The sequence below is a fragment of the Macadamia integrifolia genome, chromosome 4 (genome assembly GCF_013358625.1).
Source record: "Macadamia integrifolia cultivar HAES 741 chromosome 4, SCU_Mint_v3, whole genome shotgun sequence".
NCBI classification, from domain to species: domain Eukaryota; kingdom Viridiplantae; phylum Streptophyta; class Magnoliopsida; order Proteales; family Proteaceae; genus Macadamia; species Macadamia integrifolia.
The window spans coordinates 7,727,614-7,744,051 of record NC_056560.1 but is presented as its reverse complement, the minus strand read 5'-3'; the positions used below and the strand labels follow the sequence as shown (position 1 = coordinate 7,744,051).

At 33.5% G+C, this 16,438-nt stretch overlaps 1 protein-coding gene across 27 annotated transcripts in view; it reads left to right on the top strand.

The window, feature by feature from the left end:
- The first annotated feature begins 2,057 nt into the window (after positions 1–2,057).
- The window catches only part of LOC122076566, a 39,428-nt gene continuing 25,047 nt past the window's right edge, over positions 2,058–16,438 (top strand). For 8 of the 27 annotated variants that reach the window (XR_006139523.1, XR_006139518.1, XR_006139521.1 and 5 more), the window contains exon 1: positions 2,058–3,176. Coding sequence is in view for 2 of the 27 variants with exons in the window: in XM_042641937.1 (XP_042497871.1) it covers positions 2,721–2,732; positions 2,913–3,011; positions 3,097–3,176; positions 8,363–8,396 (225 nt within the window). In the remaining 25 variants the exon portion in view is untranslated. Of the gene's footprint in view, positions 3,177–8,362; positions 8,634–16,438 lie in introns of those variants that run through there. The other 19 variants (XR_006139530.1, XR_006139520.1, XM_042641934.1 and 16 more) reach the window with 13 other exon arrangements.

The following is a 16,438-nucleotide window of genomic DNA, read 5'->3' as shown; positions in this document are numbered from 1 at the left end:
AAAGTTAGAAACACAAAATGATGGAATTTTTTCTTCTCTGCTTTCAATATTTATGTTACTTTATTGGTCTAATAACATAATTTTTTCCAAACATAAACAAACCCTTTTAAAATTATTTCCCCTGCATTATGGTGGATTAACTCTATCCACCCTACTAAGCAAGCGTCTCCAACACAACATATACTTTCTACCCCCAATTGACTTCTTTAATGTTACGATATCAAGTTTCAGTTGCAAAATCATTTGTGCCGTAGTCTCTAACCCTACCACTAATATGACTAGTTGGGACGCATACATCGAGAATCCAGTGTGCAATTCATTTTGATGAGATAGATAGATTGTCCCCAATTAGTCATATAGGTTACACATAATCGAAGCTAGAAGAAAGGATAGGAAAAATCATATCATAAAAGTACTTTGTCGGGGTAACTATTTGAAGTAAATTTTGTATTGTAAAATAACATAAAGAAATTGGTAGAAAAATGTTTCTGATACTTTTCCATTCTATGGGAACAAAAAAAATGGAATAAAGTGTTCAATGTCAACTTGGTGTTTTTCGGAATGAAAAAGGCGGAAAAAAAAAAGTTAGAAACACAAAATGATGGAATTCTTTCTTCTCTGCTTTCAATATTTATGTTACTTTATTGGTCTAATAACATAATTTTTGCCAAACATAAACCAAACCCTTTTAAGATTATTTCCCCTGCATTATGGTGGATTAACTCTATCCAACCTACCAAGCAAGCGTCTCCAACACAACATATACTTTCTACCCCCAATTGTCTTCTTGAATGTTACCATACCAAGTTTCAACTGCAAAATCATTTGTGCCGTAGTCTCTAACCCTACCACTAATATGACTAGTTGGGCAGTGTACTTTCTTCTTGAGGGAAGGTGTTCTTTACTGATGATGAGTACCTATTGATAGGAAACACTATTGAAGGAGGCTCAAGGGTTCTCCTACTTGAGGTGCAACAGGCAAAGCAGGGGGGATGACAAGTGAAAGGAGGTTTAGAGCATCTCTGAAGACCTACAAAAATTATTTTTTGACTTAACCACTACCTCCTTCGAGCATAGTTCTTTTATTTTTGGATGCATACAAATCTATGCAACACCTAGTTTTTGTCTTAGGCCTACTAATGAGGTAGATGCCCAAACCCTAAGGCATCTTCGCTCAACCCAAGCTCAACTTAGCCCTAGGTGGCTAGTATATCTCAGCCTAGGCCCAACCATCTCGGGCTTAGTTCAAGCCAGATCAACCTTGATGAACCTTGATTGGACAGGGCTTAATCCAATACTATTGGTTTCTTAGTTGCTTGATCTTGATGCATTACATAGACCAAAGACTAAGGTGTTCGTATATATGTATAGTGTGAAAAACGAAAAAGTTTTTCTGATATATTTTTTAAAAGTATTCATTTATAATTATTAACATAGTTATATTATTATGTATTTAATATGGTCGAGTTGAATTTGTTTGAATTGGGTTGGGTTGAGACCTCAACTAGCTAACCTTGCCTTGGACCTGAAATTCTCAATCCTAACCACCCTATGAGCTGAAATATCAGGTCACGCCTTGTTCGGGCTCAAGGCGAGCTAGGGTGAGTCTTTTTTTTTTTGACACCCTTAATTAGGAGCACTAATGTTTTGTATGATCTAGATGAAACTTTCAAATTGGTTATTTTTCTATTAATTAAACTAAAAAAAAATCAATGTTTGGCTGGGTATATGTTGTGAATGTGTGAATGGATCATTGATCAAATTTCAATAGAAAATAAGCATGCCGCATGGCATATAAGTAATATAGTTGCCAAAGTTAGCCGTTTTGGATATTCTTATAATATATTCTGAAATTAAAAAAATTTAATGCATAAAAAAGTTGCCAATGTTACGTTTTGGTGATTTTCATGTAATATTTTCTGAAATTAAAAATTTTATAATGCATAAAAAAGTTGCCTAAGTTAGCCGTTTCGTGATATTCTTGTAATATATTCCGAAATTTCACCATCTGGCCGATTCACTGGCACATTCCTATTTAAATTCGAGGAAACCTCGTGAATACTCCACCGAAAACACAACCACCGACCTAGATGCGGAACATAGAAAGTAGTTTTTCCAGCGTTAGATAAACTTCACCGCTTAATCTGAGCCGCCATCGAAAACCTCTCTCTATAAATACCAACCACTCTTGGTAAATCATTGCGGTTCTGTTTTTTTAGGAATTTTCTTGGGTGCAGGATATGTTGCAGAACTGTTGGAGGGGCTCAAGGATTCTGGTTTTCGTCTGAGAGGCACGACAATCTCTTGATTATTCTATGGTTATCTCCTCTGCTTTATTCTATGGTTCTCTCCTCTGCTTCGTCGATTTTACTTTGTTGTTTGAGTTTATGACAGGCGGATGGTCTTAGTTTTGATTAAAATTGCGATCATCTTAGTTTTGAAGCATGGTTGTTTTGGAAGTAGATCGTTGATTGGATGTTAGGAGTGCTTGATTAGAGGAGTTTTTATGGTTATTATGGTTGGATTGATCTCTAATTTGACTCCCTATGCTTCGATTTTTTTTGATTTTATGATCAGAGGAGGATCTCAGTTTTGATTAATATAGGATTCAACCTGTTGGGAGTTTGTTTGCAGGATTTTATTTGTATGATGTGAAGCATGGTTATTATGGAAGCAGATCGTTAATTGGATGTTTGGAGAGCTTGATATAAGGAGGTTTCATGGATATAATGGTTGGAATGATCGCTAATTTGATTCCCTGTGTTTGGTTTACGATTGCCTACCTGCCTATTTAAAGTGCCTGATGAAGGGGGTTTCATATAAATTTGACTGGATTTAACTCTTTAATTCTTATTTACTGCTTTAATGATCTTTAAGTCGAAGTTAAGTCCTTAATTCCACGTTTTCTTCAGGCGCGGTTGGGAATTGAACGAAGAAGGTTAATGGGTGGTGTGTATATGAGACCGCAAGGATCAGTTAAAAAAAACTTCAATAGGTTTCCTTTTGGACTAGTATGCAAATCTATTGTTAACGTCCATCTTTGTTACAAAGGTTTTGTCGGATGAGAGACTTGATTGTTTGGTTTATGATTCACAGATGCATCATAACGCTGATAAAGGGCAACCTTGGAGATTGGTACATCCTGGGTCAGTTGTTGAACAGTGTAATTTCTTCAGGTTTGGTTGAGAATCCTAAACTTCTATGATTGGTGGTTTTCTGTACAATAAGGGAATGTTCTCGTACTATTGGCCTCCATCTGCATGAATTTTGCTGTTTCTTTAACACCCTCTCTCTTTGGATGAGAGAGCTAAACCTTGATTGTTTTGTATGTTGAAACTCTGTTTCTTTGATTGACGGTTTTGCAAGTCGGAATACCTCTTGAAGAGTTTGACAGCAAGTTCCTTTAAATTTTGATAGACTTTGTCATGGACTTGATGAACTTAGATTTGTTTGGTGGATTTTTGTTGGGCTTTTCTCTGGTTTTTCCTATTCTTCAGTGTTTATCTGGTGTCCCTAACAAAGGAATGAGTCTCCCAGCTGTACTTCATAGGGTGTGATTGGTTAAAACATGGCTGTGGCTGTTATGAGTGTTTGATGCTCGTTTTATGAAGTAGATTGTCAATTGCTTGTTTGAAGGGCTTCATATCATGGGGTTCCATTTATAATTTTATTTATTTCTCTAATTTAATAATCTCCAATATCAGATTTCAGAATTTTTTTTCCAATTCAATTAATGCTATATTTATATCCTAGTTAATTTGAAATTTTCTTCTTCAGCAATGGTTATAAATCTAAAAAAGGTTTGGTGGATATGCATTCCAAGGCACGTGTATGCATTTCCATACAACCTTCTTCTTCAGCTCTTTATGAATCTTCTTTTTTCTACTATTGAGGTTTTGTTGGATGAGATAAAGCCCAATTCTCTAGTTTCACATGGATAGTGATCAAATGCATAATAATTGGGTTCCTGAATGTGCTTAGCTTGATTGCCATAGGAAATTTTTTTGGCGTATCAAACTTCTCTAATTATGTGTAGGATAGTAGAAATTGACTATTAAATCAATTCCAATGCTTACTTTGAGCTATCCATTGACTAGTACTTGCTCTATAAGTGACCACATTGGCACTGCTTTTCTTTGTTGGGTTTTTCCTGCACTGTTGGTGCATCATAGATGGGAGAATTATAAGAGGGTCTCTGTAATTGTGCTTTTGATTTAAGTGGCTCTATGGTCCTTTGGCTATTCCATGTTCATGCTTATGCTTTTTTTATTTTTCTTAGTTGTTTGAATTTATGACAGAAGAATGATATTAGTTTTGATTAATATGTTAGATTCAATCTTTTGGGAGTTGGTTTGTAGGATGTGATTAATATGATTTGAACGGTGACTGTTTTGAAGAGCTAGATAAGAGGGGGTTTCGAAGAATAACGATTGAATTTATATCACAGTTGTCACGGTGCCAAGGCGAACCAAGGCAGTGGAGGGTTGTCTAAGCGCCTAGGCGAGAAGGCGCACGCCTTGAGACGAACAAGGCGACCAATTTTTATATTTTATTTTTCTTATTTTCTAACATTATTTAGTAAGCTATATATACATTGTATAATAAAAAATCAAGGTTAAGCAACATCAAGTCATTAAAAATCAACATTTAGCCATATTAAATCATAAAAAATTAACATTAAGTCATATTAAGTTATAAAAAATCAAAATTTAGAGAAATGCTCTGGTTCTATAATAAGTTTGACTGGTCAAATCATATTGTTTTTACATTAGACTTTTTCTATCAGTTGTAATGACCAAGTGTGCGAATGCTGGTAAAATCGCCTGAATGAAAATAATTTTATGGATATAAAAAAAAAAAAATTATTTTACCGGACTTTTGGTTTTTAGCAATGCTTTAACATGATAGAATTTATAAAATTTTCATAATTGAGAAAAAATCCAGCATTTAAAAGTTGAAAATCGCCCCTATAACCAAAATCCAGTTTTTCTTCTTGGACTGGGTGGTTGACTTTTTATCATTTTAGAATTTGATTTTTAAACTATTTTTATTGGATTCAAATAGGGGGTATTTTCTTATTTATGAATAATATCTTAAGTAAATGAAATAACAAATATAAAAAACATTTACTTAAATGATATTTGGCATAAATAAGTGTTAAAACACAAGGCGGCATGCAGTGCAATAAGGCGATTGTCGCCTAACCCTCAGGTAAACGCCTGGACGCCTAGGCGACGCCTTGACAACTATGATTGATATCGGTACAACTAGATAAGAGGGGGGTTCAATAAACATAATGATTGGGTTGATATTAGATTTGATGCTCCATGCTATTATTAAAACTGCATAGATGGTTGATATTTTCTTCCTTGAAATTGATACGCAGTATATAAAGGATATGAACCATGGCTTTTGGGGGTTGAGGTTTCGATGCTCGGATGGGAATGCAGATTGTTGCTTTCTTGTTTAAAGAGATTGATGAAAGGGGGTTTCATTATATTTTTGACTGGATTTAACTACTATATTTTATTTCCTGATTTAGTGGTGTTTAAATAAACTTGAAATCCATGAATTTTTCATTCTTCAAGAATTGTTTGGAATTGAATGGGTGCATGTTTATGTGAATCCATTGTTAATATTCTATGGAGGTTTTGATAGGTATAGTGCTTGATTATTTGGTTTGCTGCACAGATACATCATGAAGGGGCGAGAAATCAAACTTATGAACTAGTTTTATGAATTAAGGGGGTCCTCTTAACATAGAACTACATCAAAGTTGACCTATTCTTATAAATTTTGAGATTGTTTTTTGGGCATATTGGATGGTTATTGAACGACGGAAATTCTTCTTCAGCTTTGGTTGGGAATCTTGAAAAGCCATAGTTGGTCCTTTGTTGTAAAATAAAGGAGTGTTCCTATGCCTTGGGCTCATGGGCAACAATCAAGGGGTTTGGCTTCGGAGCCTGTGGCCTGCGACTAAGGTCTTTGGCTGTTGGACGGGAATTTTGAACATCTAGTGTTGGTGGTTTGTGTTAAAAGGGGTTTTATTAATGTTTTGATTTTATTTGTCTTTGGTTTTAATTAAGATTTTATACGTGGTTATTTGTTTCAATTTCATACGCAGGGTTTTAATTGTTTAATGCTTAGCGGGTTGGGTTGAGTTTTTGATACTTGGTTTATAAATTAGGTGGTTGATTGCAAGTTTGAAGAGTGCGTCATGCCAGGGTGTTCCATTTATAATTTGATCTTTGAAGTCTAATTTTGAAAAATTTTCCCATTTAATTAAATGATATTTAATCATTGTTAAGTCGTTGAATTTTTTCTTCTCTAGAATTGATTATAATCCTAACATCCTAACAAAAGTTATGTGGGGATATGAGTTGCAAGCCATTGGTGTACCTTTCCATATGACCATCTTCTTCACCTATCTGTGGATCTTTTTATTATTAAGTTTTTGTTGCATAACATCTAGCCTAATTCCTTGGTTTATGATGCAAGTGGATTTTAATGTTCTATAGTGATCAAATGCATAAAAAATGGATTCTTGATTATGTGCTTGATTAGATTGCTATGGTTAATTTTCTTTAGCACATTAAACTCGTCTCTGATCATATGTTTGGAATTGATAATAAATAAATAAATACAGCTTATTCTGAATTGATTACTTCTTGCTGTATAACTAGGTGCTAGCTTTCTTGATAAGTTAGTTTCGTGTTCTTTTTGTTGATACAGCGCATTTGGAAGAGCTATGGAGGGTCTTGGGGTATATAGTATTGGGTTGAGCGGCTTTGGGGTTCTTTGGTTATTCCTTATTCTCGCTTATGTTTTGTTGATTTTGCTTAGTTGTTCAAATTTATGATGGGAGCATTATATTTCGTTTCAATCTTTTGGGAGTTTGGTTTGCAGGATGTGATTCATGATATTTGAAGGATGGTTGCTTGGGATATTTGAAGGTGGTTGTTTGGGAGAGCTAAATTAGAGGGGGTTTCAATAAACATAGTGATTAGATTGATATTTGATTTATTGCTTTATGTTATGATTAAAATTGAATACATGATTAAAAATTTCTTTATTGAAATTGATACGCAACATTCAAAGGATATGAAACATGGCTGTGGGGGGATGTGATTTTGATGTTTGGATAGGAATGGATATTGGTTGCTGCTTGTTTAAAGAGCTTGACGGAAGGGGGTTCCATTTATATTTTTTATTGGATTTATCTACCTTCTTTTATTTCCTGGTTTAGCAAGTCGACGTTAATACTTGAATTTCCTATTCTTCAGGAATCGTTTAAAATTATGAAACAGTTAAAGGGGTGTATATGAGACGCCAAGTTAGGGTAAAGAATCATTCCATTAGGAACTGCTTTCCAACTAATATGTGAATACATTGTTAATGCCCTAGCTTGTTACGGAGGTTTTGATGGATAAGGGGGGGCTTGATTATTTGGTTTATGATACACAGTTACATCTTGAACTGCAGAGAGATGGAACTTATGAAACTAGCTTTATGATTGAATGGCTTCGTCCTTGCGAAATGCATCATCATGGAGTTGGGTTCAAGATTAAAGAGTAAAGGGGTTCCTCTTTACGACATATTGATTGGACTTGCTTAAATTTGCGATTTTGTTTTTTTATTTCACATTGGTTGTTGAATAATGTAAATTCTTTTCCAGGTTTGGTAGGGGAGCCCTGAAAATGTATTGATGTTTTATTGTACAACAAAGGATTGTTCCTATGCTATAGGCTTGTGTAGGCTTGTGGGCTTGTGGGCTTGTGGGCCACAACGTAATGTTAGGGGGTTTGATTTTTTGTTTGATTTATTATTATTATTATTATTATTTTTTTATGATCTTAGAAATTAGTTTTTGGAGATTGAAATTTTTATTTTTCCTTTTTTTTATTAATGCTATTTAATTATTATTAAGTCATAAGATTTTTTTCTACTATAGGAATGATTTTAAACCTAACAGGTTAGTGGGGATATGGGTTGGAATGCATGGGAATACATTGCTATAGAGCCATCTTCTCGTATATGTGAGTATTTTATCTTTTTTGGGTCTTTTTTTGAATAAGATGTAGCCAAATTGTTTGGTTTATACTTCATGTGGATTGTAATGTGATGCTTCTTAGTGATCATGTGCATAATAATTGGGTTCCTGATTGTGCTCAACTAGAGTACTGTAGGAGTTCTTTTTTGACGCATCAAACTTATTTGACCATATATTTTGGATTGTCGTAATTGGTGATAAATAAATAACCTCGCGTATTCTGAACTATCCATCGAATACTTTTTGCTTTATAATTTGGTACAATGGTACTAGTTTCCTTTGTAAGCTTTTTTTGTTTTTTTGTTGTTGCAGCAGCGTAAGTGGGATGACTTTAGGAGGGTCTTAGGATATGTGGTTTTTGGTTGAGCGGCTCTATGGTCCCTTGGTTATTCCTTGTCGCTTCTGTTATTCCTTCGCTCATACTTGGTTGATTTTGCTTATGGCAACTGATATTAGTTTTGATTAATATTGGTTTTATTCTGTTGGAGTTGGTTTGCAGGGTGGTTCAAAATGTTTGATGGATGGTTGGTTGTAAGAGATCAGAGGGGGTTTCAATAAATATAATAATCTGGTTGATATCTAATTTGGTGATGTACGCTTTGATAAAAATGCTATGTTAATTTATTTCCTGAAATTGATACGCAGCATACAAAGGATATGAAATATGTCTTTCGGGGTTAAGGTTTCAATACTTGGATGAGAATGCAGATTGATTGTTGCTTGTTTAAAGAGAGTGATGAAAGGGGGTTTAATTTATATTTTGACTGGATTTATCTACTTTATTTTATTTCCTAGGGGGTTTCATTTATATTTTGACTGGATTTATGTACTTTATTTTATTTCCTGGTTTAGGGATGTTTAAGTAGACTTTTAATCTTTGAATTTCTAGTTCTTCAGGAACCGTTTGGAATTGAATAAAAGGGTTGAAAGGGGGTTTCATTTATATTTTGACTGGATTTATCTGCTTTATTTTATTTCCTGGTTTAGGGATGTTTATAAGTAGACTTTTTTAATCCTTGAATTTCTAATTCTTCAGAAACCGTTTGGAATTGAATAAAAGGGTTAAAGGGTGGGTTTATATGAGCTGCAAAGTCTTGAGTAAAGAATCATTACATTAGGATCTTCCCTTACAACTATTATGTGAATCCATTGTTAATGCCTTAGTTTTTTACAGAGGTTTTGATGGATGAAGGGATTGTTATTATACATAGATACATTAAGAAGGCGAGTGAGATCGAACTCATAAACTAGTTTATGAATAAAGGGGGTCCTTTTGACAACCTAAAACTATGTCTAATTGGATTTATTCTAATAAATTTTGAGATTGTTTTTTCTTAATATCGGATTTTGTTGAACAACGTAAGTTTTTGCTCTGGTTCGGTCAGAAATCTTGAAAAGCTATAGTTGGTGGCTTGTTGTACAATAAAAGAGTGTTCCTATTCCTTGGGCTCGGGAGCGACAATCAAGGTCTTTGACTGGATGTCTTGGGAGTTCGTGCCCTAAAACCAAGGTCTTTGGCTGCTGGGTGGGAATCCTGAACATCTAGTGTTAGCGGTTTGTGTTGAAAGGGTTTTTATTAATGTTTTGATTTTATTCGTCTCTAGTTTTAATTAAAATCTTATACATGGTTACTTATTTCAATTTCACACACAGGGTTTTGATTGTTTAATGCTTAGTTGGTTAGGTTGAGTTTCTGATAGTCGGTTTACAAAGTAGGTGGCTGATTGCAAGTTTGAAGATCGTCATGGCTGGGTGTTTCACTTATAATTTGATCTTTGAAATCTGTTTTTGGATTCCCACCCCCCCCCCATTTTATTTATGAAATTTAAATCATTGTTAAGTCGTTGAATTTTTTCATTTTCTAAGAACTATTATAATCCTAGCATAGGTTATGTGGAGATAAGAGTTGCAAGCCATGAGTATACCTTTCTATGCGATTATCCTCTTCACCTATCTGTGGATCTTTTTATCATTTAATGAGGTTTTGTAGCATAACATCAAGCCTAATTCTTTGGTTTATGATACACGTGGATTTCAATGTTTCATATTGATCAAATGCATAAAAATTGGGTTCTTGATTATGTGCTCAACTAGATTGTTTGCTATTGTTAATCTTTTTTAGCACATTAAACTAATCTCTGATCATATGTTTGGATAGTTGTAATTGGTGTTTAATAAATATCGTTTATTTCGAACTGATAACTTCCTGCTCTATAATTAGGCATAATGGCTCCAATTTTCTTGATAAGTTTTTTTTTTTTTTTCGTGTTCTTTTTGTTGATGCAACATAGTTGCGAGAGCTATTGGAGGGTCTTGGGATATGTTGTATTGGATTGAGCGGCTCTGTGGTTTGTTGGTTATTCATTGTTCTCGCTTATGCTTTGTTGATTTTGCTTAACTAGTCAAGTTTATGATGGGAGCATTATATTAGTTTTCGTTAATATTGGTTTCAATCTTTTGAGAGTTGGTCTGCAGAATGTGATTCACGATATTTGAATAATGGTTGTTTGGAAGAGATAAATCAGCGAGGGTATCAATAAACAGTGATTGGATTGATATTTGATTTATTGCTCTATGTTATGATTAAAATCGAATACATGGTTAATATTTTCTTTATTGAAATTGATACGCAGTATTCAAAGGATATAAAGCATGATTGTGGGGGATGTGATTTTGTTACTCAAATAAGAATGCAGATTGGTTGGTTATTTAAAGAGCTTGATGGAAGGGGGTTTCATTTATATTTATATTTTTGATTGGATTTATCTACCTTAATTTATTTCCTGGTTTAGCAAGTCGACATTGATCCTTGAAATTCCCATTCTTCAGGAACCGTTTGGAATTGAATGAAAAGGTGAGGGTGGGTGTATATGAGACGCAAAGTCTGGGTAAAGAATCATTATATTAGGAATTTCACTCCAACTAATACGTGTATCCATTGTTTGTCCCAGTTTGTTTCGGAGGTGTTGATGGATAAGGGGCTTGATTATTTGGTTTATGAACTCATGAAGTTGGATTTATAAATAAATGGGTTCCTCCTAACGATATGCATCCTAATGGAGTTGGGTTCATGAATAAAGAGTAAAGGGTTCCTATTAACGACATATTGATTGGACTTATTCTAATTTGCGATTATGGTTTTATTTTACGTTGTAGTTGATCAATGCAAATTCTGTTCCAACTTTGGTAGGGGATGTTGAAAATTTGTTGGTGTTTTATTATACAATAAAAGATTGTTTCTGTGCCATGGGCTTGCGGGTTAGAGCGTCATGTGAGGGGTTTATATCTTTATTTGATTTATTATTCTCTTTTTGTGATCTTAGAATTTAGTTTTCAGATTGCTTTATAACTTGGCACAATGCACTAGTTCCCTTTGTAAGTTTTCTTGTTTTGTGTTGTTGCGGCGCAGGTGGGAGGAGTTTATGAGGGTCTTAGGATATGTGGTTTTGGGTTGAGCAGTTCTATGGTCCTTTGGTTATTCCCTGTTACTTATGTTATTACTTGTTGCTTATGTTTTGTTGATTTTGCTTAGCTATTTGAGTTCATGGTGGCTGTTGATATTAGTTTTGATTAATAGTGGTTTGATTCTGTTGGAGTTGGTTTGCAGGATGCGATTCAAAATATTTGACGGATGGTTGTTTGTAAGAGATCAGAGGGGGTTTCAATGAATATAATAATTTGATTGATATATGATTTGATGATGTCTGATTGATATATGATTCGATGATGTATTATTTGATAAAAATGTTACATGGTTAATATTTTTTTTCTTGAAATTGATACGCGGTGTACAAAGGATATGAAGTATGTCTTTGGGGGTTGAAGTTTCAATGCACGGAGGGGAATGTAGATTGATTATTGCTTGTTTAAAGAGATTGATGAAATGAGGTTTCATTTATATTTTTGACTAGATTTATCAGCTTTATTTTATTTCATGGCTTAGTGGTGTTTAAGTAGACTTTTATTCCTTGAATATCCCATTCTTTAGAAACCGTTTAGAATTGAATGAAAGAATTGAAGGGTGGGTTTATACGAGCTGCAAAGTCTGGGTAAAGAATCATTACATTAGGATCTTCCCTTACAATTATCATATGAATCCATTGTTAATGCCTTAGTTTTTTACAGAGGTTTTGATGGATGAGGGGTTTGATTATTTGGTCTATTATATATAGATACGTAGTGAGATCAAACTCATAAACTAGTTTATGAATAAAGGTGGTCCTCTTGGCAACTTAGATACATGTTTGATTGGACTTAGTTTAATAAATATTGAGATTGTTTTTTCTTAAACATCGTAAATTCTTCATGTTTGGTTGGGAATCTTGAAAAGATATAGTTGGTTTGTTGTACAATAAAGGAGTGTTCCTGTTCTTTGGGCCTGCAGGCAACAATTAAGGGCTTTGGATAGATGTCTTGGTAGCTCTTGGCCTGCAACCAAGGTCTTTGGCTTTTAAATGTGAATCTCAAACATTTAGTGTTATTGGTTTGCGTTATAACGGGTTTTATTAATGTTTTGATTTTATTCGTCTCGGGAATCTTAAACATCTAGTGTTAGCTGTTTGTGTTAAAAGTATTTTATTAATGTTTTGATTTTATTCGTCTCTGGTTTTAATTAAGATCTTATATATAATTACTTATTTCAATTTTTGTACGTAGTTTTTTTTATTGTTTAATGCTTAATTGGTTAGGTTGAGTTTCTGATACTCGGTATACAAAGTAGGTGGTTGATTGCAAGTTTGAAGATCGTCATGGTAGGGTTAGGGTGTTTCATTTATAATTTGATCTTTGAAATCTGTTTTTGAAAAATTTTCCCCATTTTTATTAATGCTATTTAAATCATTGTTAAGTCGTTGAATATTTTCTTTCTATCCTTACAAAGGTTATTTGGAGATATAAGTTAAACCGTAAGCTATGGGTATACCTTTCTATGCAACCATCCTCTTCACCTATATGAGGATATTTTTATCTTTTATTGAGGTTTTGTTGCATAACATCAAGCCTAATTCCTTAGTTTATGATACACGTGGATTTCAATGTTCCATAGTGATCAAATGCATAAAAATTTGGTTTCTGATTATGTGATCAACTAGATTACTTGCTATTGTTAATCTTTTTTAGCACATCAAACTCATCTCTGATCATATGGTTGCATAGTTTTAATTGGTGTTTAATAAATTCCGCTTGCTTTGAATTGATAACTTTCTCTACAACTAGGCATAATGGCTCCAATTTTCTTGATAAGTTTTTTTTTTTTTATTCAACATAGTAGGGAGAGCTATAGGAGTGCCTTGGGATATGTTGTATTGGGTTGAGCGGCTTTGTGATCCCTTGGTTATTCCTTATTCTAGTTTATGATTTGTTGATTTTGCATAGCTGTTTGAGTTTATGATGGGAGCATTATATTAGTTTTCATTAATATTGGTTTCTTTCTCGAAATTGATACGTGACATACAAAGGATATGGAGCATGGCCGTGGGGGTTGATTTTTATATATAGGTTGATTGAATTCATTGAACTTGGTGATTGACTGTTGAAGAGCCGTTGAAAGGAACTCTGATGGAAGTGGTTTCCATATGTAGAATCATTGGAGAAATCAATTCGGCACACTTGATAAGGTGCGTTGAAGTCGAAACTTTACGAACCAAGAATGGGTCTCATGATCATTCTGATATAAGAATATGTCCGAAGCTTTGATATAATTTGCTTAATCGTATGACTTTAATTTAAGGTCGGTGGCATCATGAAATTCTCGTTTAAATGAGGGCGAAGGATCCCATTCACGATGTCGTATGATGTGAATTATGTTGAGCTTGGAATAAGCCCTAAGATAAGCAGATCTATAACAATGTTGAATTTGAGCACTTTGAGTTTCTCGAATTCTTTCATAGAAATATCGGGTCTTTATCACCAGTGGATGGATGAAGATGGTCATGACGGTAGATGGTTGCAATTTCAGAGGGAGTGACGGGGGTGGATAGTTTCAGTGGGGGCATAATTGGGATAAAATTTATTCATTATATTCTGAAATTTAGATGGAGCATTTTTTAAGATAAAATGTATAACATTCCATTCGTATTGATCGAATTAGACAACAAAAGTTGTCTTATACCTGTCTTGTTCTGCAATCTGAATTTGTCAATACCTAGATTTCATATCAAATTTAGAAAATATGCTGGAGGCATATAATCTATGGAGAAGATCCCTCTTATTAGGGATAGGGTACCGAATCCATTTAAGAATCTTATATAAAGGTTTATAGTTAACAAATCTGGGTGCACTATATTCAATTTCAGCATTATTATTTATATAAAATGCAGTACAACTCCAGGGAGATTTACCAGGTCTAATAATACATTTGGTAAGGAGTTCAGAAATCTTCTTCTTGAAAGTTTTCCTTAAATGATCAGGTGTTTAAGTTGCTCGAGTTTTTGTGGGAATTAGGTTTTTGAAAAAGTTATCTTTATATGGAAGAGTAACAATGTGTTTTCTTAGACCAAAAAGCAGTAGGAATTTCAGAACAAACTTTCTTTTCAAGTTGAGCTTGAAAGTTTTTAACTCTAACTTGAAAGGTGGGGTCATCAATTTTTTGTTGGATGTTCAATTGGTTTTAGATTGATAAAGAACGTATAAATATTTTTTTTTGGATTAAATTTGAGTTCTGATTTCATTCACTGTATCAACCTTGGGGGGGTTTGATGAAATAAAAAGTAATAAGGTGATTATTAATCACCAAATAAAGACCGACTGTATAAATTTGTAAATGATACAACTGGGATAAGAATGGAGTACCAGGAAGTACGATATAAATATAAGCATAAAATTTCTCTGCTCGTGCTTTTGGATACTTTTTATTGGTGTTAAATAAATACTTCTTGCTCTATAACTAAACATAATGGCACCAGCTTTTTATATTAGTTTTTTTGTGTTCTTTGTTGATGCAACATAGGTGGGAGAATTATAAGTGTGTGAGGAACTGTGGTTTTGTTTTAAGCGGCTTTGTGGTTTGCCTAGCTTTTTTGAGTTCTTGATGAGACTATGATGTTAAGTTCTGATTAATATTGGTTTCACTCTTTTGGAAGTTGGTTTGCAGGATATATGATTCACGATATTTGAAGGATATTGTTTGGATGAGCTAGATTGAAGGGGTTTCAATAAACATAATGATTAGATTGATATTTGATTTGATGTTCTGTGTTATGATTAAAATTTCAATATGGTTTATATTTTCTTCTTTGAAATTGATACGTAGCATATAAAGGATATGAAAGCATGTCCGATGGGGTTGGGGTTTTTATGCTCGTATAGGAATGCAGATTGTTTGTTGCTTGTTTAAAGAGCTTCTTAAAAGGGAGTTCCATTTATAATTATGATTGGATTTATTTTTCTTATTTTATTTTTTGGTTTAGAGGCGTTTAAATCGACATTAAATTCTTGAAATTTTTATTCTTCAAGAACCATTTGGAATTGAAAGAAAATGATAAAAGGTGAGTGTATATTACACCTAAGTAAAGAATCTTCCATTTGGAATTTCCCTTTCAATAATTATGTGGATCTATTGTTAATAACTTGGTTTGTTACAAAGGTTTTGATGAATTAGTGCTTAATTATTAAGTTTATTATGTACAAATATTTTATGAAATGAGGAGATCTATTTCATGAAACTAACTTTATGAATAAAGGGTGTCCTCTTGACAATATAAAACTCCATTTGATTGGATTTGATATAAAAATATATATTTTTTTTCACATTGTATGTTGAACGCAAATTCTTCTACAGGTTTGGTTGAAAAGCCATAGTTGGTGGTTTATTATACAATGGAGTGTGCCTTGGGTTCATGGGCTGCAACCATGGTCTTTGGTGGGATGTGAGTCTTAAAATCTAGTGTTGGCGGTTTGTGTTAGAAGGGGTTACATTGATGTTTTGATTCATTGATCTCTGGTTTTCATTAAGATTTTATGTATGGTTACTTATTTCAATTTCGTTTGTAGGATTTTGATTGGTTAATGCATAGCTAGTTGGGTTGAGTTTTTGATACTCATTTTGTGTTGGATATATTGTTGATTGCATGTTTGAAGAGTGTCATGGCAGCCGAAAAAATCCGTTTTTTAATTTTTTTCACTTTTTATTTATGCTTTTGATTAAGTTGAATTTTTTCCTTCTCCAAGGTTGATTATAATCCTAATAAGGGTTTGGAGGGGGGTAAGTTGAGTTGCAGGGCATGGTGTACTTTCCTATATGTTAAAAAACAATAATTGATTTTAAGAATTCCCAACCAAATTTGAATTTGCACCGTTCAACCACCAACGTGAAGTAAAAATATAATCACATAATTTATTAAAATAAGTCAATATGTTGTCAGGAGGACCCCTTTTATTTATAAAGTTAAC